Source organism: Nycticebus coucang, chromosome 22, assembly GCF_027406575.1.
Source record: "Nycticebus coucang isolate mNycCou1 chromosome 22, mNycCou1.pri, whole genome shotgun sequence".
NCBI lineage: Eukaryota > Metazoa > Chordata > Mammalia > Primates > Lorisidae > Nycticebus > Nycticebus coucang.
The window spans coordinates 51,184,954-51,204,306 of record NC_069801.1 but is presented as its reverse complement, the minus strand read 5'-3'; the positions used below and the strand labels follow the sequence as shown (position 1 = coordinate 51,204,306).

Here is a 19,353-nt window from a genome sequence, read left to right as displayed (position 1 = left end):
GGATCTGTGCTGACCAATGGTCAGAAGCCTAGCAGCTGGGCCTGGAGCCCCCGCGTACCTGCTGGTTCATCTGGCCCCTCTGTCCTACGTGGGAAGACGCTGGGTTCTGTCCCTCCCTCACCCTCACTGAAGGCAGTCAGTCCTTCCTGGCAGCCTCTGAGGTCATCATGCAGCCTGCCTGGGTGGGCACACACATTATCTTGAGAAAGTCAGTGGGCCTCTCTGAACCTCAGTTGCTTCATCTGATTAACTGTGGATGATGTGAGGATGCCAGGAGACAGTACGCCTGGCATCGCATCAGCACTCCCTACCTGTTAGCTGTTGGAACATGGTTGTAGATATATCTAGATGATTCATCGCTAGAGGCCAGGTCTTCTAGCTTATTCTAAAAGCAGGCCCTGCCTCAAGTTTTTCTCCTCTTTCCAGAAGGGAGTCTTAGGGGGCTCAGCACAGCCTCAGTGGTGCTGATGTGTGAGAGAGGTCCTGGATGTTTTTGAGATTGGTTGGCTTTCCAATGCTTAACCCATTGGTATGACTGAGAAATTTGGCACCTACTAAGCACCAGGCCCTGTATGGCCCTTTTACTTCCCTTGAACCCTGCCTCCTTGACTCCTTGTGCCCTGGTCCACCTAACAGGAGCCACTAGGGCAGGCAGAGGCAGGGAAGCAGGCTGAGTGAGAGTCTGGGAGCCTCTGACTCTGTTCCTTCCAAGGCTTGTTAACATGAGCTTGATGGAGAGCAGCAGGCCTCTGCCAGGGAGCTGGGTTGTTGCCTGTACACCTGAGTTCTGTCCCTAGTATCATTTGAGTTTGTTTCTCTCCACCTCTGAAAGGGGAGCCCCTCCCTCCACTTCCCCAGGTAGGTGTTGTACCAGAGAGTTTGGGAATGTGATCAGCATGAAAGGCGGATCGGAGCCTGCACCAGGGCTCCTTCCTGGAGGTTGGCATGGGATCCTTCATTCATTCGGCACATCCTGGCAAGCAATGGCTTTCTGCCTAGCCCCACTAGGCTCCCAGGGTTAGGACGCAAGGCCGCCCTGTGGGTCATCACACATCAGCCTGGGCTACCACAGATTGGTGGATGGCTCATCTTCCTCCATCGAGTACTCGTCCTTGTCCTTGGTGTTCATCAGAAGAATAAAGTCCCGGTTCTTGGTAAGACGTTCAGAGTTAGTTCTTCATGGTCTAGCCTGCTCCCCTTGCCGCATTGCTGGGCCAGCTGTTGATCCCCAAGGCAAGCGCCAGGGCTGCTGCCTATCGTCTCTGGCCTCTGCCTCTCCATCAGTCTGCATGGATTGGATCCTTCTGCAGGCTCCAGAATTCTCCCCTCCCCTTCCCTTTCAGGTCATTTTTATTCAAGAAGACTTTGACAAAGTCTTGCCTCCAGGTCAAAAAAAGATAGGCTCAACATGTGGTTCTAATTAAGTTCCTCTTAGATTAGTTATAGAAGCTGAAAAGGGAAACTTAGTCTGGAGTTGTGAAAATGGTCATGAGAGTTCAGAAACTTATGGACTGTTCTGGGGCAGTGGCTTTACCTTTCTGAGCTATCATCTCCCCACCTATAAATGCAGCAGTTAGAGTGGAGATGGGAGGGGCAGTGGTGAGCAGAAGAAACCTGGCCCTTGTCCATGGTTGTGCTGGGGTGGGGATCAAGGGCCTTGGGGGAAAAAGAAATGAGACCACTTCTAAGACCGGGTGGCTCCCGTGGAGCTTGCTGAGGAGTTCCCAGGGTCAGGTGGGTTGCTGAGGGCCTCCCTGAGGCTAGTTCACATTAGGTTGGGGAAGAGGCGGCATTAGGTGGTTGGCAAGAGGCTGGCAAGAGGCGTAGCTCCCTGGGCTAATGAGGGAGGCTGGGTCCAAGAAAGAGGAGGCTCCCAAAGGATTCCTTGAGGCAGAGAGGATCTCAACTGCAGGGATCCTGTACGGGGGACAGTTCCCAACACTGGACCAAGCACTTGACTCTTAGTATCTCAGTCCTGTGGTTCTCTGCAAGGTGTAAGGAGAGGCCAGCCCTACACTCATAGGCAAGGTGAGTGAGTTTCAGAGGGAACCACAGGCTGGGCTTCTGGCCCTATGAATCTGGGGCTCTTCCAAGAGCACCACAGAGCTCCTTCGTGTATTTCCATGGAGTGCACCAGGCTTCGTTGCATCTGCCAGTATGACCGCAGGCCACGTTTCCCCTCTCCCCAGAGTCCTTTCCCCTGCTCCATCCTCTTGTTTCCTCCTAAAAGAAGGAAGAAGAGGTCTTGGAACATTCCCTGAGCTTCTCAAGAAGGAAGAGGCACAGACAAACCACCCGGTCATCCAGGGAGCTGCAGGATGACAAGGGAAAACCTTGGCGAACTTTCTGTTCCATTCTTAGCCCTCTTTTGCTCAGTGGACAGAAGAATGGAACTGCCAGGGTTTCTGGACATTCTGGATTTGCGGTTTCCAGGGCACTGCAGGCCCCACCTTTCTCATTGGATATGATGAATCATGACTTTTTGGAATTGTGTGTCAGGGTATGAAGGGGTAGGGCAGGAAGGCTGTGTGCACACGTGTGTCTGGAGAGCTGAAAGTAGAGCAAGAAACCTCTGGGTAGATGAGGCAGTGCCTTTTTAATATGCACCTCACCTTCGCTGTGTTGTCGTGATTAGCAGTGGAGCCTGAGCGCTGGCGAGAGGTGGTGGAGGCCGGCGGGCAGGCGCGGGAGGCATCTCTGCAGCGCTTATCTGTTTTCAGAGCAAAAGAAAACCTTTTCTAGAGGGAGGGTTCAGTTCCTTTGAGGCCAGCATGTTTTCCCTGTGTTCTAAGGGACCTGCATGGTTCTGGATCCTGGGTCTGTCTCTTCCTTCCCATTTACCCCAAGCCTGTGCAGTGAGGGAGAGGTGGTGCCATCTGGATCCTACCAGAAGCCCACTTGGGTGGGAGTGGGTACTGGAAACCCTGCCCTGGGCATTGGGCTTCCAGCTACTCAGGAGACCAAGGAGGGAGGATCCCTTCAGCCCATGTGTTCTAGGCCAGCCTAGGTAACATAGTGAGACCCCATCTTTAAAATAATTTTTAAGAAATTAATGGAAAGAACTGACTGCAAGGTGGCAGTGTAGCTTGGCAGGGCAGCGGGTAGGATGGAAAGAGTCACTCAGATAACTAACAATCTAATGAGTTTCCAACTTAGAGGGAGTAGAAACATTTTTGGAAAGGAGCAGAATGGATGTGTGATTCCCAAGCAAGATACAGATCTGATGACTGCTTCCTTGGGGGAGCTCCTGGGAGTTAATATCCTCCTCCTCGACCAGGTGGTCCCAGCCTCAAGGTTACAGCCTTATTCTTTAGGTTCTGCAGAACCACACCCACACCTGCCTTTGGGATGTATGGAATCTGTCCTCTCAGCCGAGAATCTTCTTCTTTTCTTCTCTGCCAGAAGATGCCTGTTCATCCTTTAAGTCCTGCCAAAATGTGATTGCTCTATGATCACTGTCCCCTCCGCCCCACAGCATACCTGAGACTTGCCTCTGTTTTATTGCTGCTGCAGGATTTGTTACACCTTGGTCTCTCCAGCAAGCCTGGGACTCTTTAGGGGAGGGCAGAGTACTGGGTATTCACGTGTCTCTAGCGCTTAGCACATACTCAACACAGGTTATTTGTATCTAGTGGGCAAGATGGACTGTTGGATATTAATGCTTTTTTCTATATGCCTGAAAAGCATGCCCAGTGGTATGGACACACACCAATACACACGGTCTGCAGCAGGAAGGCCTCCGAAGGTGTCATGGCTGTAGGCAAAGTCATCTCTGTTACATCCTACCCCATCCCAACTACAGCCACTTGAGGCCGAGCCTTTTCCTGGCTGAGATGACCCCAGAGAATCCCTCCATGAATTCACACCACAGGAAAGGGTCTAAATGGTTTGCTGGCAAGAATGTTTGCCCCAGAATGTTTGTGCTGGCAAGCAAAGGAGGGCTCATTCCTCAACATTGTGGTAACAGTAAAATCAGCAAGGAGGTTCTCTAGGACCAGCCCACTAGACATAAACGCTGGTCTTGTTCAAGATCAATGGCCAAGAAAACCAGGGTGCATTGATTGGTGATACAGCAGAATTCAGGTTTGCTGACTCCGGGGCCGGTGTTCCTCCCGTGTGTCCTCGGTAGGATAAATCTTGTCTCTGCTAATTCATACCTTCATGTTGTTAGACTTCAGTTTTCTCCTTTGTAAGATGGGGTTAATTTTTTTTGCTTCATTTGTCTTGAAAGAGAGATGTGATTTTAAAATCTGAAAATATAGTACTATTTTATTTTGAGAATTTAAAAAGACCCCAGTTTTTTTTCCCCCTCTTCAGTCTTGAGAAGCATCATATAGCTCAGGAGTCCACAAACTTTCTGTGGCAGGCCAGCTAGGAAATATTTTAGGCATGGTGGACCATCTGGTCTTTGCAGGTACTCAAGTCTGCTACTATAATGCAGAAGCAGTGGTGGACAGTTTACAGGGGAATGTGGCTTAGTTTCAGTAAAACTTGATTTACGCTGTGTTCCAATTACACTTAATTTATAAAAACAGGTGGCAGTTCCAGTTTGGCCCTGCGCTTATTGTAGCTCAGCCTGTTGGCCGTGCTTTGGGGGTCCTTGTGCTGCAGCTGACCCCAGCCTCCACTCTGTCGTGCAGGGAACCCAGCCTAGACCTTGAAAGTGGGTTGGACCTGGAACCAGTGAACTCACATCCCTAAGGCTCAGTCTTCCCGTCTGCATAATGGCATAGTCCAAGCTCTAGAAAAGGAGGCGGCGTGAGCAGCTCGTGGAAGCTCTCCACGCTAGAGCTGGAGATGCCTCCCATGCTTTTCATTTGCCATGTTTCCTACCTTTGTTTTGAAAATCGTTGCCTACTGATTCTGTTCCTCCAGGAGGCAAGCCAGCCTCGTGCCTGTTAAACAAAACTGTCATTGAGTGCCTCCTGTGCATGTCTAAGCTCACGTCTGGGGAAGCCAGATCCCCAGCTGTGCAGACCTTGTGCCCTTGCTGTCTGCCTAGCGCTGTCCGGGCTCCTTGAGAGACTGGCAGAAGGGAGGTCGGCTGGGGCCTGTGCTCACATGGAATCAATGAGCCTTTTGCTGATCTTTGCACAGGGTAGGCCTCAGTGGCTGTGAGGATTTCTGACGTTTACACAGGACCCCAGAGGGAAAAGGTGGTTGGATTGGTAACTTCCTCACCATCCTAGGAAGGTGGTCTGCACCATTGCCAGACCCCACGGAGGTCCCAGAGTGTTATAGACACATCTGTCATGTGGCCGGGAGCCTGCCTGACAATGAGCTCTCTGGAGACATTGCTGAAGCCTAGGCAGTTGGTCTCACCAGTGGGTGTGTCCGAGCTTAGCCCCCTGAGGATCCTGACGGGGTGAAGATACAGAAAACTCAGATGCTTTCTGCCCTGGAGTTGATTATCTCAGCCCTGGCTCGGGCCTACATGTCTGTCTGTCTGTCTCTCTCTCTCTCATACACACACACGCCTGCGCCTCTTCCCCAGGGAACACATAGAAACAGGATGGGAAGCCAGCCCTCAGCCATGCTGAATTCATTCCCAGGGGTTGAAATGAGGAAGTACCTTTCTTCCAGTGAGCCACATGTAAAGTTGACTCCGGCGTCCCTCCCTCACCTACCTGGTGGTCAGCTTCCCGCTCCAGGGAGGCTGTGGGCGAGGCAGGCCACGTTCACAGAGGTGGCAGGGTGTCTGTGGTACATGGGTACACCCTGGCCCTCTCCCTGGAGTAGGCTTATAGCATTTCCCACAAGCATTTGTGTCCAAGTAGCAAATTGAATTGTCTGTCGAGGGCCTTTGGCCGTGCATGTATTTACCGTAATTTTGTATTCGCTCAGTTAAAGTGACACACCCAGCGGGCACTTGACACGGGCTGCCTGTGCCACAAGTGCTCCGCATCCCCCTACTGGTTGGGAAAGCCCAGCTCCGCAGCCTCACCACACCAGCATCCCCCGGAGTCAGGAAGGACGAGGATGCTTAGAGTATATTCTCTCAACACCCTGAAACCTCAGGTCCTCTTTGCCCAGCACCTTCTGTTAGGGTGGCCCTAGGTGGCGAAGAGAGTGAGTACTCTCAGGGCTCTGGGGACCCGTGGGGAAGGTATGGTCTGACCTCCATCTCGCTTTATAGATGAGCCCCCGGAAGCCCAGGGTTATAAGGCCCAGGACTCCAGTCCTAGTGCTTTTGGGACCGGTGCTGTCAACACAGGCCACAGCCTGTGCAGGCTTCTCCCAGACTCATCTCTGAATCCAGAAAGCATGGCCTTAAATCTCAACTGGGTTTCTCTGCAAGTCCATGATTTTAGGCAGTTTTGAGGAATGTGGGTGGTATTTGGGGAAGGAACATTGAGTTTGGGGAATATTTAACTTAACACATAGCTTATCACTTTTCTCTTTCAAAAAAATCACTGTAGGTTGATTTTTTTTCTTTCTTTCTTTTTTTTTTGAAGTCTGATTTTTAATTTTAAAGAGCTACCCCCTCTAACCCTCTAATTTTTAGCTCAGGGACCAGTTTGGTAAACCTATTGGTACTAACTTTTCTTTTTTTAGAGACAGAGTCTCACTTTATCACCCTTGGCAGAATGCTATGGCATCACAGCTCACAGCAACCTGCAACTCGTGGGCTTAGGCAATTCTCTTGCCTCAGCCTCCCAAGTAGGTGGAACTACAGGCACCTGCCACACGCCTGGCTATTTTTTCTTTTGTTGTAGTTTGGCCGGGGCCGGGTTCAAACCCACCACCCTCAGTATATGGTCCGGCGCCCTACCCACTGAGCCACAGGCACCACCCCAATTGGTACTAACGTTTTTTTCTTGATTCCTTGAAACCAAAGTTCTAGATGTGCCCACCCAGGGGATGGTTGGGTCTTACTAGAGTCTCGCTCTTTTGCCCCCGCTGAAGTATAGTGCGGTCATTATATCTTACTGCAGCCTCCAACTCCTGGCTCAAGTAATCCTCCTGCCTCTGCCTCCAGAATAGCTGGGAATCTAGGCTTCTACTACAGTGTTTGGTGGCTTGCTTTCCTATTTTTAGTTTTTTCTATTTTCAGTACAGATGGGGTCCCACTCTTGATCAGGCTGGTCTCAAACTCCTGACCTCAAGGAATTCTCCCATCTTGCCCTCACAGAGTGCTAGGACAACAAGTGTGAGCCACCATGTCTGGCTGGGTCTTGCCCCTTGACCACGGTAGGCGGTCTACCTGCCGGCCAAGCCTCGCTGCTCTGTTCAGGCCCTGCCTTGGATGTACCCTGTGGGGGTAAACGGCAGTAGTCATTGCCCTTGAGGGCACGTGTGGCACCCACATAGAAGGCAGAATGTCAAGAGCAGGCGGCTGTGTATTTGGAGAGCACGTGACTGGGTGGAGCAGGAGAAGCGTCATGAAGGAGAGTTGTGTGGCCCCCGACAGGCTGGGGGTGGGGACCATTTGCAGCAGAGAGAGACCAGCAAGTCAAGCTCCCACCGTCCCTCTAAGTGGCAAGTGAGTGGCCATAGGAGCAGGGGGCCTGGGGAACCAAGAAGATTTGGAACAGTATTTGTAGAATAGTCATTTCTCTTACGCAGATACCAAGGCACAGCACGAGTCGGGACCTGGTCTCGGCATGTGCTGGAGGAGCTGGGATCGGACCTTGGCCTGCACGATGGTGAGGCCCTTCTGGTCACGCCCCGGCCTGTGTCTTGAGGATGGCTTCAGAGGAAGTACCAGGACTTAGTTGGAGTGTGACAGGAGGGATGGGGTCCTCCTGACATTCTGAAATGTTTTTCCACAGGGCCTCAAATCCCGCCCTGCTGTGGGAGCACTCTGCTCCCCGCTGTGTCGGTGCTAGTGAAGGCTTTTTCACTAAACTGTCAGTGTCCACACTTTGGAGTTTTTGTGAAATAGCCCCGGGTTTGCCTGGATCACACCCCCAGCAGAGCCTCCTGGGCCCTGCCTGAGAGGCTCTCAGAAGCTGCTGGATATAACACTACCCAATGCTGAAATTACAGGAAAAAGAATAAAAAGGAACTGCAGGAGTTAGGTGTTGGGGAGATCTTGGTAACAGATGAGACAGAAGCCAAGTCCGTTACCAGGGCCTGGGGCTTGCGCAGGCTGGATAGGAAGTGGACACGTTTCTTGCCTCCTCCCGCATTCTTGAGTGAGGATTTCCCCCCATTGGGGTCTCCCGAGGGGACCCTACTTCTCACCCTAGTTCCCTGTTGCCTCATGAAAGGACCAGGCCTGCACTCCCTGGCCACTCTGGGCCTCAGCTCCCCTGTCTGGGGAGTGAGAGGGTGGTAGGCATCACGTGTTCTTGGTGCCTAAGGCAGGGTAAGTGAAGACTCAAGCTTGCTTCTTGAGGCATCTTCATTCTTCTCCCCAGCTAGCCCGGAAGCTCTCCAGGGCCAAGATGCATCCGATGTGCCGCTGTGACCCCAGCATGGCGCTGGCCAGACATGCAGGAACTCAGCACCTGAGATCTAGGTGCACTCCCAAGTTCTCCAACCTCTAGGAGTCATTCCTGTTTTCTCCCCACTCTCTCTACCCTGACGCATGACATAGGGGCCATATGTGGCTTATAGGATGGTGGGCTACCCAAGACTCTGTGACTCTAGAATCAGACTTTAAGATTTGGCTCCACCCGTGAATGGCCGTGTGGTTCTGGCAAGGGGCCCTACCTTTCTGAGCCTCAGCTCAGGTCCAGATCACACTCTCCACTACTGTCACCTTAAGTGCACCTGCTCTGGTGATGAGAGAGCAGAGCACAGGCAGTGGCGGGACCAGGATTTGAACCCATTTCTTCCCAAACCTTATTTCTTTATGTAAAATAAATGGGCTGGAGTGAGGAGATGTGGCTCAGTCACCAACTGGTTCTCTGTCATCCCCTGTAAATAAGAGGATGTTGAAAGAAGTGATGATGGAATGTGTCAGAGCGACCCAGCAAGCAGGGGATGACTGAGTGGACGTGGTTCTCACTAAGCTCTCAGTAAGGACCCCAGCCACCCTGGTCCAGCCCAGAATTTTGTGCCTCAGGTGTGCTATCTGCCCATCTCTTCTTGTCCTGGGAGGGCTACTCCGGCAACTCCTGGGACAGAAATCTTCCAGCGTGCACGGTCTAAATGGAGCTAGGCTCAGAAGCTTGTCCTAGCCAAACAGCTTCCAGAGGTACCTATTTGGGGTTCCTCAAAAGCTTTCAGCAAGTAGAAGCCAGGGAGGCCCTGCAGGGGAGTTATCTTGTGTAGGAAAACTGCTCAGCGTTTTCAGCTGTGAGAGCCTCCCCTCCTCTCACCTCCCCCACAGCCTGCTCATCCTGCCCGCAGGATCTGTTGGGGGAGCAGGGAGGCCCCTGGCCCAGCAGAGGTCAGAGCTGCCACACAAGATCCTTTTGGCTGCCTCCTATGTAGCCTTTTGCCGGAGTGAGTTAACGAATTGAAAAGACGGTTTTTCTCTAAACCTTCCTATAGGGCTCTCAATGAGGCTGGGAAGGAAGGCCAGACCCACAGGACAGGAGAGCCCTGGCTTCCTCACAGAGATGGGCAACTTATCTGTCGTTTTCTGTGTAGAAGCAAATGTTTCTCCAAACAGGGTTCCCTTCTCTACTCCTGATGACGTGCCAAGCTGTTCAGGGATCCTCCCTGTGGGGCTGGACAGTCTCGGGGACACAGCACAGACCAGAGAGCTCCAGGCTGAGGTGCTTTGTGTGGACATGGGCGACCCGCTGGGAGATGGCAGGTGTTTGGCTCTTCTTTGGAAAGAAAGCTTTCTGGTCCCTAAAGTCCCTGTAGTGCTGGCGACTGTGCCAACAGGTGCATAAGCAGGGCCATCTGACGGGGCTGGAAGAAGAGTTTTTATGGTGGGCGTCAGCCTGTTCACCTCTGTCAGGTTGTGGTGGGATTTTCCTTCTGGGTGACTGCTGGCCTGGACCAGGATTATTCCACACCCTAGTTTCGGTTCAGGGGAGACCCTAGAGTTGCCGTTTCCACCATCAGATTCAATAGCCCACTCCCACGAGCCAGAGAGATTTTTGGGACGGGGTCGGGGCCTCTGCTCATTCAGGGCCTGCCAGAAGCCCCACAGGGAGCTGCTAAGGAGGCAGCATACCAGCCTTGCCCTCTGAACCCTGGGGGCCTGTGGGAGAGGTCCTGGACCCTGGTCTGAGCATTGGCCCTTGTAGAGATGGCCATTGATGGAAGCCCCACTGTGTGAGCCTGACGTTCTCACGTGCCATGCTTGTGTTTTTTCTACTCGGTCAGTGTGCTGGCCACCATGACCTCCTCTGACCACTGGGCACACAGGTGCGAGGGATCCTGGAGCCACGCTGAGGGCCCTGAGGAGGCACTGGCTTCTCAGGGATGGGGAGGGGCAGCGCTCTCTTCTTGCCAAGAGCTGAAGGGCTGAGAGAAGGCCTTTTGCCCCCTCTTGGCAACTGGACCTCACCCTTGAACCTTCCTCCTCGGTTCTTTTTATATTTCTTTTTTTGGGAGTTGGCTTCAAATTATCTTGTTTTGTTTACATTACACCCAAGTTTCGTGGTACAAAAGACTTGCAGGTGCAAATATGTCCCGCCTTCATTAACTTCCCCTCCCTTTTTAATTTATGTGATTTCAATTTTCCTTCCCTGTACTGTTAATTAGGGGACCCTCTAATCAGTGCCATTATCACAGTGGTATTCATGTTTAGGAAAGCCGCTAAACAAATGCTTGCAAAATTGCTAAATGGCTAATTAATGTCTGTTAATTAAGAAAATTGCTCATGGTAACAAACCATGCCGTTGCTGGCAGCCGCTAGAAAGACACACACTTGTTGAAATTAGTAGCGTGGCAGGTAGGGGAACATCTGCTCTTCCGAGCTTTCCGGAAGTGAGCAGCCCCACACTCGGCCAAGAAACTCGCAGACCTGTTGGCAGCGGCTCTCCCAGGTTTCTGTACAGCCCCCTGCGATGTTCTGTGCACACCTCTTCACTGGATGTCTACCCTCCGCCCCCTCCCAGCTCTGCGAGGTGCCTCCTACAGCTTCGTGGGTGGCCTGGCTCTGAGGGGGGAGCCCTACCTGTGTAACTCCCTCTCTGTTTTAAATGTAGCCATTTCCCATGCATGTTCTGAATTTTTCTCCAGAGCTGATTGCAAGGATAATGGCACAGTCTTGGGTAGAAAAGAGCACACTGGGGCCTGGCTCCTGGTCCCTCATACCACTGTCCACTCTGAGTGGCCAGGGTGGGCCGGAGGTACTTTCTGTGACCCATAGTAGGGAAATCCTTTGGCATCGTCACCCAGGCCTCCCACACACGTCTGTTTACACATGGAAGAGAGGTTCAGGAACAATATCTGCCTTACAACACACAAACTTCTGATATTTTCTGTTCTTTCTTTATTGTTTCAGTTTTTAAGAAAATAATGGTTAAAACTTACAAAGTTGATCTCACCCCCCCTACCCCAAAAGGGTTTTCATCTGACCATTTCTTCTGTGGAGCTTTGAGGGTCAGCTTGGACTGGGGAGTGGGGCTCACCGCTGACTGCTGTGGAGGACCCAGCCTCTCCACATACTTCCTTCCCGACAGTCGGGTCTCCCGCCCTTTCCCCTGGGTTGCAGGCAGCCCACTGGGCTTCTCCTTCTGGCTCTGGGTGGCCACAGCCAAGTCCCTTCATCCCTTGAGATTCAGTTTCCTTATTAATTAAAAAATCAGAATGAAACCCCACCTCACAAGGCACGTTAACTACAGGACCCCAGGCAGCCTGCCCTGAGAGGCGCCCAGCAGTGTGGGTGCTCTCCCTGCCTGTGTGGCCCCTAGACACCCGTGAGCCTCTCACCAACCCTGATTAATCCTGCTTCAAGTTACCCATACCCACAAATCTGTCCCCTGCCACTGTGAGCTCCCGAGGGCAAGGGACCCTTTCTGGGCCGCCACCGCCCCCACAGACACAGCCATGCACTCTGCACTTGGGCCTTGGAAGCACGGAACACCCTGTTTGTGTGTGTCCCTGTGCTCTCCACGCCTGTCTCTGAGCCCCTCTCAACCAATGTGTTTAATATGGCAAACTTGGCTCCCACATGGGCCGTGCCCAAGACGGTGTCCCGTGTGCTGTGACAGAGGTGCTTCATTACAGTTTTGTCCTTCCCACCCCCTCTGTGAATGTACTCCCGGCTTCCCTCCCTCGTGCTCGCTGTCTTAGCCTCTGAGCCGGCGACCTCAGCAGCAGCCCCACCGCCTCCCTGCCAGCCAGAGCCCGCCAACCCGCACGCCCGCCGCCCGCCCTTCGTTTTGGTTTAATTTTTGTTCTTTTAAGCTTCTTCTGCGCTTCTCCATGTGCTGTGATCTGTAACCTGCCTCTACTGTCTGGCCTCACAGGGTCCTCCGGGGTCACAGCCCTCGCCGCACGCACAGCCTCCACCTCACAATCCTAGCAGCATGATGGGACCCCACAGTCAGGTAAACGCACCGTGGCTCGGAGGAAGCAGAGAGCCAGCAGAGGAAAAACAAAAATCAAAACGTGCTCTAGCCATTGCCTTTGAGTCGTTATTGACAAGTTAAATTTAAAAAGAGAAAAATTTTTTTGCTCTAAAGATAGTCTTCGTTCCTTGGACATCACGCCCGGCTTGGATATGAAACCAAAAGAAAAGACAAAAAATATATATTCCTGTGACCTTGTCAGCGGCCTTTGCGTTTTTGTTTTTTCCTCTCTCATTTTTGGTTTGGATTTTGAGTTTGGTTGACCATCGTTTGTGACCAAAGCTGCACCCCTAGGCTTTTCTTTGTGCACTGTTGCTTCTGAGAAAGCTTTCCCGCCCATTCCCCCGCATCGAGTTAGGGAACCCGCTGTCTCCTCACTGCCCCCATCGTGTTCCCCCTTCAGCCCTCGCTCCCCTTCCCACCCCTCTGTCGGTGGTTGCTGTGTGTGTGCGCGTGTGTGTGTGCGCGCGCATGGTGCGTGCGCACGTGTCCAGCTTTGTCTGCAGGCCCCAGAAATGTTCGGTGTAAGTCCTATTTCTTATTCTTTCATTTGCCCTCACCAAGAGCGGGTTTCCTCCTTTGCCCTGCACTGACCTAACTGTTCTTCTGCGTCTTGTGCAAAGTCCCAGCTGCTGCCCCTCCACCCAAAGTAGATCTCTGCAAACAAAGGCGGAGCTGGGGACACACTTGTGTGCATCTGTTGTTCCCTCTGCCCAAAGGAAGTTTTGCCCAGAGGGAAGAGGCTACTGGGAGAAGGAAAGCTTAAAAGATCACTAGTGGAGTGGAGAGCGTTTATGTTTGTCACTGTGCAGTAGGGCAGGCTGTCATTGAACTAACTCCCTGTAATTGCAGCCTTTTATGTCACCGCGATACGCAGGCGGCCCCAGGCCCCCGATCAGAATGGGAAACCAGGTACTGTACTTTTTCGTGTTCTCTCTCCCCTGCCTCAGCCAGCCATCCTTGGCCCTCAGTGAACTTTAATTCAAATAAAAATTAGGGGACAGGCTTGAAGGATGGAGGAACAGCTTTCAACATGGGGGGTAAGCTTACCAGTGATTCCCAGAGGAGGGCCTTGTGTCCCCTCTGTACCCCTGTGCAGCATTTTACCTGCCTCTCCTGGCAGCTGGTTCTGGAGATCAGAAGGCAGCAGCAGATGCAGCCGGGGTGGGATTGTAGGGTTTCTGCCATTCTGAAGAAGGCGGCAATACCCTTTCTTTCCAGCCCCACTTGGGAAAAGGTTCTTTCTTCTTAATGAACTTAATTGACAATAGGCATTTTTTCCTGGAAACTTTTGAGAATTGCTAAGGCAGGTAAATATAATCTAGCTATTGGGGGTAAAACACCATAGGAATGCCTAGCTCAGGAGCCTGGACACGGCAGAGCAGGGCATGGGTGAGTTTTTAGGTAATGTCTGCCTGCTTCCCACACCAGCTCAAAACAAGGAAGATCTATTCATGTCAGGAGAAAAGCGGGACTCATGGGGAGCACATTTCACCCTGGGCTTGCGTGGCCTACCATTGGCCCCCAAGGGTTGGCAATTCTGGGGGGTCTGAAGGAATCGGCCCCATGCTCCCTCTGGTAGAGATGAAGATGAAAAGACTTTTGAGGATAGTCAGACTTAAAAGAAACGTTAAAGAAGTATCAGGGAAATTTCTTGTCATGCCAAAATATTTTTTAACGGAATTTTTTCCATGACTTTGCAAAAGCCCTTCAAAAAAACCTGACAGCAATGCCAGTGCAGACAGCCCTTGCTGTCTTGGGAGCTTAGTCACCAAGACTGGTGTTGTGCGTGTGATTCTTTCTGTCCTCGAGGCTCTGCAGAAAGCCTCCGAGTGATAATACAGGGGCAATGGAGAGATGTTTACTTGTGACCAGTGCCTCAGTTTTAATGTGAAATGGCCTATCAGGTTCCCGCTTTTCTTTTTTGCCCCCAAAGTTGTTTCCTATTGTCTCTCACACGAAGGAGAAACATTTGAAGAAGAGGAATTAGAGACCCAGCTTCTGAGCAAGAAGGGACCCTTGGCAATATCACAGATGAGGAAGCCAAGGCTAGAAGGCCGGCCCAGAAACAAGGCTGCGTTGTTCTTGGATGTGCTGTGCCCACCCCACTCTCTGAGGCTTCACAGGGGTCACACTGGTGCCTTGACCTTTATTTTAAACCCAGTACCTTGTGGGCCCCAGTGTGGCTCCCTCTGGGCTCTCCTTGCTTCAGAATGGCTTCCGCCAGGGAGAGAGCAGCTACTCCCTTACCGTAACTGTGGCCCTTCCTCCAGCAATTCAGGGACATGGGGAGGGAGTGTGTTATTTCTATTTAACAATTAAGCATGCTCAAGCACCTAAGGGAGCAAAGGGAGAATCGGTTCGTCATGTGCACCTTGTCTTACAAGCCCGTGTCCCAACCTCCCTGCCCTCCTCCATCAGAAGTCTACATCCAGTTTCCCATGAACTCAAAAAATTGTTATCATCCTAAGAGGGATGTGCCCCTTGCACAGGTATTGCCCCTGCTGGTTTCTTGGAGAGCACCACAGTTGGAGCACCTGTGTGCTTCGAGTTAGCTGGGCTCTCTCCTCCGTGATGGGTGGGTGGACAGAGACAGGAAACTTGGCTCCTGGCTGCTTAGGAGAACAAGAAGTTAAGGGTCATGGATGTTACCCCAAACCCTCGATAGCCCAGCCTCTCCCCTACCTCCCTAACTAGAGGTTGGGGCTGTGTAAGGAATGTTACTTTTTTCTCAAGCAGTGGCGGCTGAGTGGGTGATAGAGATCAGCTAGGTTTAGGGGAGGAGGGGCTGGGAGGCTATCAGAGAGCCCCACCCACGCACACATCAGCAGAGCTCCCGCTTGGCCAAGCTGCCAGGCAGGTGAGTAAATGCAGGTACAGCTGGGATCTGTGTCCTGGACAGATGCTTCCTTTGTCTTGCCCCGTACTGCTGCAAGAGAAGGGCTGGCCTACTTTAGGAGCCCTGTGACAGTCCCAGAGAACCCTCTCCCCTGCAGGCCCCAAGGGTGCACACAGTGTGCTTACAGCCCCATCTACAAGCCATCGTTTTCCTTCTTCCTTGTGTTGAAGGGCTTCAGCCTTCCCAATGCAAGACCCCTTTCCTTGGTCATTGCATACCTTCCTTCCCTTACAGAGGAGGCCCAGACTGTCCTGTCCCTCTCTCAGAGTCACTCCAGTGAGATAAGTGACTGCTTGGCCCTTTCTGAGCCTTGGGATAGCCCAGCTTTGCTCCCAGTATTCTGACACACAGCTGGGGTAGGAGAAACCAAGGAGGAGCTTTGGTCAACGTGGGGCCACCTAGAGAGGGAGCAATTGCCCAACCCCCAGGGCTGCACCATCAGGGTTGGATGGGGGTGGTCCTCCTCTGGGTAACTTGTGACCCTGAGGGTGCCCAGCCATCTCAACATTCTGGGGTCCACCGATTAAGGCAGCTTCAGAGGCAGGCCTTCCTAGATCTGCTCAGAGTCCTGTAACCAACCTCCATGAACATCCCCAGTGGGCAGACACAAACCAGCCGAGTGATTCAGAGCTCAGGAATTCAGAGCCAAGAAGCAGGGCTGGGAGAAAGCGAGAGGTCAGAACAGCTAAAGCCCAGGGATTGGAAAGTCAGATGCTAAGCACCCCAGGCAGATGGAAAGAGCAGGTGCCAGATGCCGCTTGGTGAAAGTCAGGCACTCCCCAGGCCAGAGTGTGTGTGCACGGCCCTCAGGCAGGCCTCCCCCCACTGCCATCCTGAAGCTGGCAAAACAGTGACAGTTTGTCCCTCTTTTGTCATCACCTCTGTTGCTTTGGGCCCAAGGCAGATGAGCTTCCCACTCACCCATCCTCAAAGCAGCATGGCCAAGGCCGGGGGCCTTTGGGTATGGGACCCCTGCCCAGCCTTCGAGTAACACTGGCAGCTACAGATAGGGAAAGATGACCAGCTGTCGCCAGAGGCTTTTCTCCTCAAAGGCAAGAACTCACGTTTAGTCCTAGGGATGGGGCCTTATAAGCAAACTCTCCTCGGTGACCACTACTGTCTTCAAGTCGAAGAGGAGATAACCTCAGTCCAAAGTGAATCACTTTTAATGGGTTTTCACAGTAGGTGTGCCGAGTGTTTGCCCAGGAAACCCGTGGCACCCTGTCGTCACCTTCTCAGGGGCAGTCGCACCAACGTCCACCACAATTGCTAAGCTGCAGGGCGGGCACTCAGCCAGCATCCCCTGCTCTGCTGGGCTGGAAGGTGGCAGGAAGCACCGTCAGTGCTCCTCTGGCTGAGAGGGGAGTGGGTGCCCGGGGGCCTCAGTTTCCCCTCCCAAATCTCAGTGGCCTCCTCCCCCCTGTTCTCCTTTAAAAGGTCTTCCCAGGTGGATAGGATTTTAGTTAGGGGTCTCTTAAGCCTCATAATTTAGAGTGGAAATAAAATGAGTTATGTCTGTGAGGAAAAAGGGAAGGTGAGGTTTGGCTTAAAACTGCATTGGCTGGGGCTTGGGCAGGTTGGAGGGCGGGGGCCCTGCTGCCTCTGAGAGGAGTGTGGTAGATGGTGCAGCCGCAACAGAGCCCAGCAATGTTCCTGCCTCTTGTCAGGTCTCTGAAAGGTGCACAGACCCACCAAGACAGCAGGGTGGGGCGGGAGGCTCCTCTCCCACCAAGGCCCCAGCCCTGTGCTGCCCCAGGGTGATCTTCCTCAAGGGCAGTCAGCAGGAATAGCCTTGGGGAGCCAGGAGGGGACTAAATGAGACAGGTGGGTGCCTTGGGAGCAGCTGCTCAGCTGTCTCGTGTCTCTTGCAGCCTCCAGGAGGAGTTCCTGGGACACAGCCATTGCTGCCCAATTCCATGGACCCTACACGACAACAAGGTAGGGAGGGCGGGGTGGGGCTGGGGTGGCCTGGGTGTCAGCAGGGGCCCTTCCTCCCTCTCCTTCTTCCACCCCACAAGCTCATCTCCTCTTTCACACAGGCCACCCCAACATGGGAGGATCCATGCAGAGAATGAACCCTCCTCGGGGCATGGGGCCCATGGGTCCTGGCCCACAGGTAACCGTCCACCTGTCTGTCTGTCCCTCTCCCTGGCCATCTCTGTGTGTGCCCCCGCCTTCTCTCCTCTTCCCACAGTCTGTCTTCCCCGTCTCTCAGCGCACAGGGGTGAGAGGCAGAGCATGTCCGCGTCCCCAACTCCCCTTTCCTCCCTGGCGGGCTGGCCTCACACACAGCCAGGAGCCTCCCTTAGCAGGCACCAGGCAGAGTTGAGGGGTCCCTGGGAGCTAGGCCTTCTGGTCAGTAGGTTCTCTCCAGGTGGCTGTCTTAGCAGGAGGTTTGAGGGCTCTTAAACATGGTGTGGGGCTCCAAGGACCCCAGTTTGTTGTGACCCAGAGGCAATCTCTACCTGGGACTCCTTGGACAAATCACTTTGACCTCTATGGGCCTCAGCAGGGCTCAGTTTCCCCACCTGCCAAATGAATGAGGCGCGTGTATCCATGGTCCTCAGAGCCCCCAGGCTCCCAGCACCTCCCAGCCCATAGGCTCAGGGAACCTCATCTGCTGACCAGAGGGCTCCATTGCCAAAAAGGGCTGTGTAGAAACTTCTGGAAGAGATTATCAAGAGTCTTTTTTACCTCTTTACAATTACAACAAAGCAGTCACTCCTCATGACTCAGTTCCACACCCCAGAGGGAAAGACTGTCCAGGCAAAGTTCTGATGGGCTACTCTGCTCTGGAACCTTCTCACAGTTGCTCCACCCCCGTGACCATTTACATGTGGCTATTTCCTGTAGCCGTACAGAGAGTTTGCTCCCTGGGAATTCTCTGGACCTAAAAGAAGCTAGAAGTCTGAATAATGAGGAGGAGGAGGTCTCTCACAGTGAGAGCCAAGAGTGTCCCTCCCCTGGAACCTGGTCTGCTAGTCTCTCCCTTCTTTGCTTGTGTTTGGGGCCCTCTCGCAGGCCCTCTCCACAGGTTTCTGGTTCCCTGGGGTGCAGTAGGGAAGCTCACTCACTCTCACACGCTCCCCTTTATAGGGAGAGGGGCGTGCCCCTCAGACTCACAGTCCTGCTCCGTCCTGGGATTGTGGTTACAGCAAACGCTGCTTTCTTCTCTGAGGAGCCTGGAACATCTGTGGTGTTGAAAGACTGGGGAGGTCCTGTCTTCTGCTGGCCCGTAATCCTGAAAGGAAACCAGCTCTTGGGTTCCGTTTTGCTCCTTCCTCAAATCCCCCCAAGTTGGTGTTTGCACCTTCTCCTTTAAAGCTGCTAGAGCAGCCCCCTCCTGCCCGTGGTCTCTGCCTGGGGGTGTGAAGGGGCTGCGGGCTGGGCTTCCCGGCCTGAGCCCCATGGCAGTCCCATATCACTGGTATAGAAATCAATAGTGGCCTTGGATCTTTAGGAGGTCGTGATGGGAGGTCTGGGTGAGATTCAGAAAGGTGAAATCTAAGGGACAGGGAATTTAATTTAATTCCACCGCCCACCCCGATTTTCAGGGCTCAGTAGCTGCATCTGTAAAATTGGGATGTGAGCAGCACCTGCCTCATCAGACCACTGCAGGCAGAGAGAGGGCCATGTTCTTGGTGTGGCACTGGGCACAGTGCACGGCTTATGGCTTTCAGTTTTGGAGACTTACAACCAGTGTTCACATCTCTAGTTGCTTGGACTTTGTATACAGTAATTGCTTTGAGTTTCTTCTTTTTCTCTGGCTAAATTATTAATAGCTTGTTAAGCCTATAGTAGCATTGAGGTTCTAGAAGCTGAAAACAAATGTTACCAGATTGAAAGCAGAATGTTCTGGAAGTTGAGGGCTTCCTCCTGGCTTAGTGAGTATCTCATCATAGTGGTGTTCCTGACCAGTAGCCAGCATACTCCTTGGGGCACTCTCAAAAGAGGTGAAGGTCTCAGAGTTTGTGGTCTTAAGGGAAAGGGTGTCTTTGGCGCAGCCAGGCTTCCCTGGAGTACAAG

The 19,353-nt window shown here is 52.8% G+C and overlaps 1 protein-coding gene across 4 annotated transcripts in view; it reads left to right on the top strand.

Moving 5' to 3' along the window:
• SSBP3 (single stranded DNA binding protein 3) overlaps nt 1-19,353 on the top strand; it is a 172,378-nt gene that overhangs the window by 133,043 nt on the left and 19,982 nt on the right. For 2 of the 4 annotated variants that reach the window (XM_053576304.1, XM_053576303.1), the window contains exons 6-9: nt 12,327-12,407; nt 13,281-13,340; nt 17,199-17,265; nt 17,367-17,443. In XM_053576304.1, coding sequence (XP_053432279.1) covers nt 12,327-12,407; nt 13,281-13,340; nt 17,199-17,265; nt 17,367-17,443 — 285 coding nt within the window. The remainder of the gene's footprint in view (nt 1-12,326; nt 12,408-13,280; nt 13,341-17,198; nt 17,266-17,366; nt 17,444-19,353) is intronic. The other 2 variants (XM_053576306.1, XM_053576305.1) reach the window with 1 other exon arrangement.